This window comes from Nyctibius grandis, chromosome 7 (assembly GCF_013368605.1).
Source record: "Nyctibius grandis isolate bNycGra1 chromosome 7, bNycGra1.pri, whole genome shotgun sequence".
NCBI lineage: Eukaryota > Metazoa > Chordata > Aves > Nyctibiiformes > Nyctibiidae > Nyctibius > Nyctibius grandis.
In genome coordinates, this window is record NC_090664.1 from 44732175 (window position 1) to 44741796 (window position 9622).

At 36.6% G+C, this 9622-nt stretch overlaps 1 protein-coding gene across 2 annotated transcripts in view; it reads left to right on the forward strand.

Moving 5' to 3' along the window:
• The window catches only part of CCNY (cyclin Y), a 135830-nt gene extending 129861 nt beyond the window's left edge, over window positions 1-5969 (forward strand). For both annotated transcript variants that reach the window (XM_068404670.1, XM_068404671.1), the window contains one exon: window positions 3757-5969. In XM_068404670.1, the coding sequence (XP_068260771.1) occupies window positions 3757-3873 (117 nt within the window). In that variant the 3' untranslated portion in view covers window positions 3874-5969. The remainder of the gene's footprint in view (window positions 1-3756) is intronic.
• Window positions 5970-9622: the final 3653 nt, after the last annotated feature.

Consider the following 9622-nt stretch of genomic DNA (forward strand, 5'->3'; position numbering starts at 1 on the left):
TATCTAAAGCAGGAGTATTAGATCTGGCATGGCAGAACCTCTGTTGCTATTTCTGCAGATATCATGAGGTTGACATACCTGTGATGGAAAAAAAAAAACCTAGAAAACCAAGGACAAAGCTAGTAAATACTGTTCCTCATCAAATGGAAGTGCTGGACAAGATCCATCAACTTAGAGGTGGTATAAGATGTTATAGTACTTGTTAAAAATGACATTGCTTTCTGGAGCATCTGCAGTGGATGTTTTTCCTTATTTAACGTTCCCACAATTGACACTTAAGAAGCAGGTTTGTCTTTTAAATGACTACACGAAAGTAATTTTTTCTTACTTTTCATCAGCCTATGGCCTAAAATTGTCCTGAATTTAGTAGCCAGAAACCATTTTCGTGACCCCTCTTTTTTTTTACCCCATTGTATGGAATCATGCAAGTTAAAAATGGCGAATAACGTTTCATTAGATCATCTAGTCTGTCCACCTGCCAATGCTGTTTGTTCCAACCAGCATACGTTGTGGTGTGTTTTCTCCTTCCTTTTAATTATGTCAACGTCAAGGCTTCCTTTGCATCTCCTGAGAACTGTTTTCTAATGTGGGAGATTTTTCTGCCAAGAAGGTTGTTGGATATCCAACCTTAATCCACTGTTTTGTAATTTCCTACTCTTGCAGCTGGTTATTCTCCCATGTACTGAGCTAAATATGAGTCAGGTTCTGCTCTTTGGGGTACGTCCACAAAACGTGCCTACTCTATTTCTGCTTGTGATCTCAGCGCTGTGCTCGTTTCAAGGCTAGATTTTGTAAGAGCGTTCATTAATGCACTCCCAGTTTAACTGACTGTATGTTTTCTGAGCTTTTTATTGTTAGGGTAGTGCTTGAGCATATAGTTCAAACCGTTTGACTGCGTGCTGTATTTTCTTAACCCTAAAGAGGTACAGTCCCATAGATCAAACAGACAAAAAAGAGGGGAAAAAGATGTAAGTTACAAGTAGAGAAGTGGTTTTATATCCCTCCAGCTGCCTGCTGTCGCAGTGATTGATTGCAGTCCTGTGTATTTTGTATGTTCAGAACCCTCTTAGCTAAGAAAGAAGAGCAAAACTCTGCTGCACTCTTATCAGGAGTAACCGAATTTATCTTCTTTTCATTTTCCATAAATTAAGGAGAACCTCCAGCACAACGTCTAGTTCTAGTTATCTTTTTTTTTTTTCTTTTACATTTTCCTTATACATAATCCTTCCAGACTTAGTGCTGTCTGTCCCTGCCAAATTCTCTCTGGTTTGTCCATTTTTTGGGGATATGGCAGCACTCGCAGTTGTGTGCGTTTGTGCATTCCCAGCAGTGAAGCCATAGCCAGCCCTGCTGCTTTCCTGCCCTGCGCAAACATACGCGGGCAGCCAAAAGTCATGCTGCTACTACTGCCTTCCTCCCCTCTCCTCTCTCCTTACCCGCCCCCTTCACCAGTGACAATGTCTCATCTAGAGTCATATAACTCAGCAGAGGAGCTGACTTCTAGTTCTGTATGCATATATATAATGGAAGAATATATATCTCTGCATTTTCCTAGCTGATTACAGATATTACAATCAAGTCCAACAAAATTTCACATGATTGAATAGTGTTGCTGTTTTTAACAATGTTTTGGTTTCATATGATAAATGGTCCCTTACAAATGTCAAACATTGGTTTCTTTTTCTAGCAATTAAAGCAACAGAAATATCAGATGACAGAAAGGTGTTTATAAGCTATTTGGTTTTATTTTAACTGAAGGACAATAATAAATATTTACATTTTTCTGGTTTTGTCTTGTTTCCCCATATGTTTGGCTAAAGTTGACTTGCTAACTTGCCAAATAGGCTCCAGATGTCATTTTTGTAAAGTATTTGAAGATGAAGAGGCATCTTTAGATAGAAGATTGCTTTAAACAGCAGTGAATGTGTTTCTTATCCATATGATTAATCACCAGAGTCTAGAGATGCCAAATATTAAATGCCACTTCCAAGCAAAATTTCATTTTGTTTGACGAAGTGCCAGAACAGAATTTTCCTGTGGAACAGGCAATTTTGAAGTGATTACCTTCTCTGGCTGTTTGATGCCTAAGGGAATAGCCTGATTTGGCAGCTGAAAGAAGCTGAGCTCCACCTCAGCACACCTATTTGCCAAGCCATGCCTTGGTGCATTATTTCATGATTAAATGCTTTTCATCTATTGGATTTTAAATCTGATTGAATTGCATAAACTTTCTTAGTCCATTGAGCTTCTGGTTAAATGAAATAAAATGTTATTAAGCAGTTTTAAGTGAGTTAAGTTACGGTCTGCAAAGCAATGGGAATATTTACATTATTTTATTCTGTTGTTCTCTTCATGTGCACCAAGAAAGAAAGCTGTGTTCAAGAATGGTCTTAACAAAAGGAGATTCAGTTTCCAACTAAAGAGTAGCAATGGGTTTCTTGGTGGTGGTGGGTTTTGTATTGTTTTAGGTTTGGTTTTTTTTTATTTAACCATGTTTTGTGGCTGACTTGACCAAAGCGTTAGGTGAACTTGCTTTCAGATGTATGAGTTGTGTGCTTCTGTTGTACCTGCCTCTGAACTTTTCAGGACTACTAAAATTAAAGGACTCTTCACTGCTACAACTTGCTGTGCTATAGAAGTAGAGATCAAGAAAGAAAATGATGATCAGTGGAGTCAGGCTGTTTATTTGTGTTGCCTTGTTTTATAATCAAACACTTGTACTGGTTTTGTTTGTACAGTACTTTTTATTAAACATCCTATCTTAAGACACCACTTAAAAGCATTCCTGAGTAAATAAAAATACTAGTTTAGTTCATCTTATTTTTTAATTTGACCTTGAGTACTCCTTGCAGTGAGCTTTCTCTGCAGTTCTGCATGTTTGATCGCCAGAGTTAACATCCCTGCTGATGCCAACCATGGCCTGTCCCAACCATATGAACTCTAATAGACATGCTAGTTTAGGTCACAGTATATTTATGCATATGAGGTCCGTAGTAAATATTTGTTTTAAACTTGGCTAAAAACAGTAGAAGAAACATAAAACGTTAACTCCAGTGTAGTATAATAGGAGTCGACATTTGAATAATGTTTGTCTCTCTCTTTAAAAGGTTTTTAATATTTCTGTGTATTTTTAATGCAAATTAAATTATTCTGAATATGAGTTACGTTTCCTAGTGGCACCATATAAGATAGCTTAATCACACAGAAATCACCATCTCCTTCCGAAAGGCAAGTAAACATCAGCTCTGTAAGCAAAGCAGGGCGAATATTCTGCCAGACCATTTATCAGTAGAAAAAAATATAATTACTACAAGACTTTTTAGGAAATAAAAAAATTAAGAGCCATCCTCTTAATAAATTCTCCAAATATACTTACAATTCTTATAATTGTTTTATTAAGTTTTCCACAATTTTACCAATGAAGTGGGATGTATTGAGTTACTCTGTAGCAGTGGGTAATCACTGTCCACTGCCTCGATGAGATTTGGGATGGTTAACCTGTAAAGAGAAGGTTTGGAACATGCTCACTGAGTCCTTCAAAAGCAGCTGTGGTGGGTAATGCAATGCCAGTGTGTTTCTTTCTTTTAAGATAAATGAAATAAGAAAGAGGATTTGGGGAGAAGCTCTTTATGTGTTTTGCTCAATGAAGTGGCTTTTTGTAATTCTACCTATATGTAGAAATCTGCGTTTGTTTTTATTTTACCTCTGCAGCTGTGGTCAATGCAATTGAGGTTTTTCCATTCTTTTGTCTTACAGGCCATTTCCCGGTTGTGTGAAGATAAATACAAGGACTTTAGGAAAGCCGCAAAGAAACGGTCAGTCAGTGCTGACAATCTGACTGTGGTTAGATGGTCCCCTGCTATTATCTCCTAACAGAGGAGACTGGAATATTCCTACGGATGTACTGTTTCATCCATCCATTTTTGGGGGGTGGGCTGGGGGCGAGAGGATAAAGAAAAAATACTTTTGATTTTTTTATTTTTAAATCTGTCAAGCTGCCTTTACAGTGCCTCCCCATTGTGTAGCACACAAGTAAAATACCTAGTGGAAGGAGAAATGGAGACATCAGTGTTTGGGAGAGAAGATGGGCAACAGTTTTCTTCTCACTTTCGCTAACAGCTTTACCCTTTCTATGAAGAAACAGCAAATCAGGTGCTTGGAAGAAGAAACAAAAAAAAATGAAGCAGAGGCAGAAAAATATTTAAGAACTGTGCCATTTTCTAATATGCTGTACTTATGAAGAGAAATGGCAGCATGAAAACAAACCATGTAGTCAGATGACTGTGCACTAGAGGAATGAAATTGGGAAAGTTCCATCCTAAAGGTTTCTCTTAATATCTTCTTTATTTTTCATTGTTTTTTTGCGTTCCTCATTGCTAATTCCTAGGATAAATTCTTGCCCTTGCACAGCAGCAAATACGAAGTCTGTATTTACAGTAGCACAAGCCCCTGAATAAATAGCGTTGGGTTTTTTCACTGCACTTTTCTCTGTAAGCTGTCTTATTAGCATTATTCTTCATAATTATTATGTGTATATTATATTTCTTGTATGCCTTTTATTGTATTTCAAGAGAAAGAACTTGACCATAGTGCTGAACCAAAAGTGTGTACAGGGATTAGAAGATCTTCGTAATTTCATGATGTGTTTTATTTATAGTATACTTGGGTGCGTGTGCCTTCCTGAGTTCTTGGAATCATTTATTTTTCCTTAATGTAAAGATACAGTTATTAAAGTACTCAGATGATGATGATAAGACTTGGGCCAAATCTCTGTAATTTGCAATAGATCTTGTGATCCTTTTTGCAGATTTTCATAACATTAGAAGTTTAGCAGAATTCATTTTGAGGGAGTTTTTTTGTTTTGTATGGCCTGACTAGTTCATTCCTTCACCTCCAGGTCCATTGTTGCAAGCAATATTCTCAATTTTATATGTTTACTTTAAATCAAAGTGAGTCTGTTTGTATAAAATAAAAAATAATAAAAAAAATTGTTCCAGTGGGAAGGCCTGTAGAAGAGCAGAATGGAAATCTTAAAAAGGTATTTGTCAAAAGTAGATTCGATTTTGAAGCTAAAATACAAACCCTCGTGTTTTCCAGTGTAGGTGCTTATAGAAATTAAAAGTAACCGAACTGTGAACATAATTTTCAACTCTGATTATTAAGCTCTTCTGTTGTTGTTACTAGTTTCCTCTTACTGTGGCTGTTGCCCCCTTGGAATTTGTAAAAACCTTTTATAGAAAATAACTTGTCAGTATAAGCATATTTGCTGTGTAACACCCCAGGGTGATTTTTTTTTTCCCCATTTTTTCTTTTTGCACAGTTTAGAAAGATATAGCTGAAAAATCCCAGTTCCCTGAAATCCTTTCATTGCAACTATCACTGAAATGAATGGCAACAGACGTCCCTGATGTATGCACTACTGTGGTAAACCATAAAGATTCCATACTTGTTTTATTAAGCCCTATGGGCTTGTAGCAAACCTAGGGACCCAGAGATGCACACTTGACTTCCAGTGCAATGCTAGTTGGATGCCTCTGGGCTGAGAGGTGCTGACAGGACTGAAGTAGTAATACCAAACAGTTTTCTGTTAACTTTCTAATGTGATTTGTGTAGTTTGAGACATGAAGGTTTTGTCCATAAATTCTCCTTTGGTCCTTTGGACCTTTAAAATAATGTAATTCTCATCACTTCTTGTTGTGCCAATGCGTCAGAACTGTGAGTATCCAAGTCCATTTTCCCCTTGAACGTGGAATGTAGGGAAAGTCTTTATAACAATACAAATGCAAGTCACAGCATTTAAAACCTCTTTACAGATAGTATCAAAAGGAACATTTTCAGAGCGTTTGAAATTCATCCTTTATAAGCATAAATTTAGGCTTTAAAAATATGTAAAATATTTTGATTTATCAACACTTTGCTAAACTATTTTCCATTTAACTTAATATCAGGAATATTGGTTTTATCCATTTCTGGGTGATAGAGATATGAACTTTGAATTATGTAAAGATCTCAATGCATCTACTATAATTTTTGTGAAGTTTATTAAACTACTTTAAAGATTGTATAGTCTATTTATTGTATGTATGTACATACAGTCTGATACTTTAAAAAGTGGATTCCGTAAAACCTGGCTCAGTCTTGTTTAGACTATTGAATATCGTTTTAGCCTTGTGCACTGGACTCTACCTCTGTATAGGAGAATTTTCCATATTCTTAATTAGTACTAATTCTTTGATTAACTTGGTTATGTTTCTTGCACTAAGAATTAAAAAAAAAATTTGCTCTAAGTGTGGATTTTTTCTTTAGTTTAAGTTTTGCCATATGAATCCTCTACATTTAGATGGATGTTTCTTTCCCTCATTGTTATAAAGTAATTCTTTGCTTTTTCTTCTGGTTTGTTCCAGGATTGCCAAAAAATACAGTACCTGTCAGTAAATCTTAATGAACGTCTTTTGTTTGTAAGGTATTCTATACCATGTAATTAAAAATGAATTATTATTTAGGATTATGTTGTGTTTAGTGTAGTTTTTTAAGCATTACTGTATGGGAAATGCCATTGCAAGGTTAGAGAATCAGCTGGGGTGTGAGAAGGGAGGAGAAGCAAGTACTGTTCTAATTAACAGCACAAATACATTGTGGTTTTCGTTTCAGAACCTGAAACTAAATTTGCTGTAAATGTTTTCTGGATTAAGGTTTTCATTATTGCTTTGGTCACCGGCTCAGAAGTGAAAAGGTGTAGAAGATGTAATAAACATGTCCCTTCAAGCAGCATTGTCTTAATGAATTATTTTTATATGTTGAGCCAGTGGGCCATCCATTTGGTCATTTATGCATTGGTAATTGGGTAAATATGTGAAAAAGGCATCTTGTAAGGGGTTTTATTCTGCAGCCCAGAGATGTTTCCCTAATTCTTCTTTCCATCTGCAAACTTGTTTATATTTCATTTTATGTTTATATTTCATTTTTTGTCAGCAATATATATCATTCTGACAGACACTGTTCTTTGGGACTGACAACGCTGGAGTCACGTGATAAAGTGCAAAAAGAAGAAAAAAGTCAAATCACCTTTTCCACCTTCCACAAACCCTATCAATCTTTCAAATGATACACATTTTCTGTTGCTAAAAACATACAAAATCCTGTCCCACAGCAGGGTAACAGTATCATTTTCAATAATTGTATTGTTATCTTTTTTTTTTTTGAGAGAGAGAGAGATCAGTATATATGGCTTAGTTTCCCTTAGCTTATTTAGCTTAGTTTATCATGTAAACTAAAAACATGATGGAAGAAATGTTTACATTTATGGAGTCTTAGTTAAGACTTTGTTTCTTAACACCTCTTTCTTTACTTCCTATCTTCCCTAATGCCAGAAACCTTAAATATAACCTAAATATTAGAAGTAGCAAAAACCTCATCAGAAAAGGGTGATAGTGTATTGGTGGCAGCTGACGATGTGACACCTGGTAGTGTTGGCTATATATCAAAATAGCAGTATGTGGGAGGGGGTAGAGGAATTGAAAGGGCAGAACCAGAAAAAAAACCAAAGCCTTGACAGCTGAAGCAACAAATTATTTACAGTCATCCTTTGTTGGTAATGAACGTTGCATTTTCCAATGACATGTTTAAACTCCTAACTGAAGTGCTGCACACCACTGCAGACTCATATTGCTCTCTGCTTCGTTGTGGTCTTAAGGAGGAGTTCACTTGACCTAGCTTTTAGCACTTTCTGTAATCAGAATATTTTTTTTTACTTGAATTGACAGTTGTTGAAAACATTTGCCTGCCTCTGCAGTGGAGTACCTGCTTAGCATCTCTAACAGGTTCTGAGAAAACAACTCAATATAAACACAAATATACCTGCGTGAATGTAACCTAGATGTATATGGAAATGTTAATATCTATGCCTAAAGTGCAGTAAGTGTCTTTCTACTGTTTCTGTTCTTTCTTTTCAACTGAACTACATTTTGAGGAAACCACAGAACTGATGAGAGTTTGAGTTGCGGAAACTAAAGGTATGACAGAAGATACGTAGCGACCACTGTTAGGAGAAAATGCTTTAAAAAAGGAAACGATTTAGAAGAAAATCTGCTGATAATAAGGAAAACAAAAGTGATAGCAGACATAAATTATGATGATGAAAATGATTGTTTCATAGTGTGTATGAACCTGCTTTCTGGGTTCACTTATGAGCATCCACAAAAAGTGACTGGTGAATCCCAGAACCACAGCTTGGAAATGACTGAACACGTTAGCTTGAATTTAATTGTGTTGCTTGGGCTGGGTCATCAGGCTCTTCCCATTAAAGAAAGAAGCAACAGGATGGCAGATTGAAGAAAGGCAGGTGACAGAGCAGTACAAATAGACTATATTTCTTGTGTTCCTTCTCGAGTGGTTGGTCTGATGCAATTTGACGTGGAAAACAAAGTTGGTTTTTCATGCCCTTTACACTGTGTGTAATGTGTTTCAGCATTATCAGGGGAGACTCAGCTGTTACAGCTGGAGGTGCTCTTTGGTGATGATAAGCTACTCAAGCTTCTTGGTGTGGTGGTAGGTGACAGTATACCTACGTTTCCCATATGAGTTGTCCAGAATCTCTGTAAAGAATTTGTAAAGCTCACTCAAGGCACTGGACAGTATCTTTTGTGAAGATGTCAATGTCAATACTCTACAGGTTGAAAGCAGCAAATAACAAAATGTCAAAAATTGTGTTTGTGACATATAAGTTCGCAAGATACTTACCTAATTTACTTACTGAATGTACTTAATTTAGTTTCAGAGCTTTTTTCCTTGCATCTCTGACACTAAAACTGGGATGCTGTGATAACTAATGCAGTAAAACTTTGAAGCTAGAAAATCTTTGGAACTAGCACTGCTACCCCCTTTGAATTCACTGGCAGTGAAGCACATCCTCAAAAGGTAGGTGAAGACTTACTCATGTGACGAATGCATTACTAACCAGGCATTAGAGTAAGACACCTCCTTCACATAAGAGATTCTGCACTGCACTTGTCTAGAGCTAATTCTTCCCTTATCTGTGTGTTTTCTTGCTTCACTGCCTCTGGCTTTTCATGCCCCTTTATTTTAGACATTAGTACAGATTATTCTCCATGGAAACAGCATCTTGGGAACTGGCAGCTGTGACACACTTGCTGCCTTATATCTAAACAATACAGATCATCCTGTGACCACATACTTCTCTTTCATGTATTTCAGGCAAGCTAAGCATTCTTCTGTGGAAAAAGGAGAGGTCAAAAGGATGGAGACTGGTGTGCTAGAAGGGTTCTAAGGCAGAATTAGGTGTGCATAGTTTTAAAATAAACCAGGAAATAAAGACGAGCAAGTGTATTTGTATCTTCTGTGGTGTTAATATCAAGAAGCATTGATAAGTAGTGTGATGATGTTAAATTTCTTGGGCAAGGAGTTCGACGGATAATTGTCTCCTTTCAATGGGACAGGATATGCAGATGGTATTGCCATAAATCCTAGGAGGAGGAAAACCAGGTTGTACTGAGCAAAATGGCACAGAAACAACACGTAAAATACATACACCAGATAATCTTGAATATTGTGCATTAGAATTGCAGGACTGTCTTGGTGTTGATACACAATCTAGCAGTGTTTG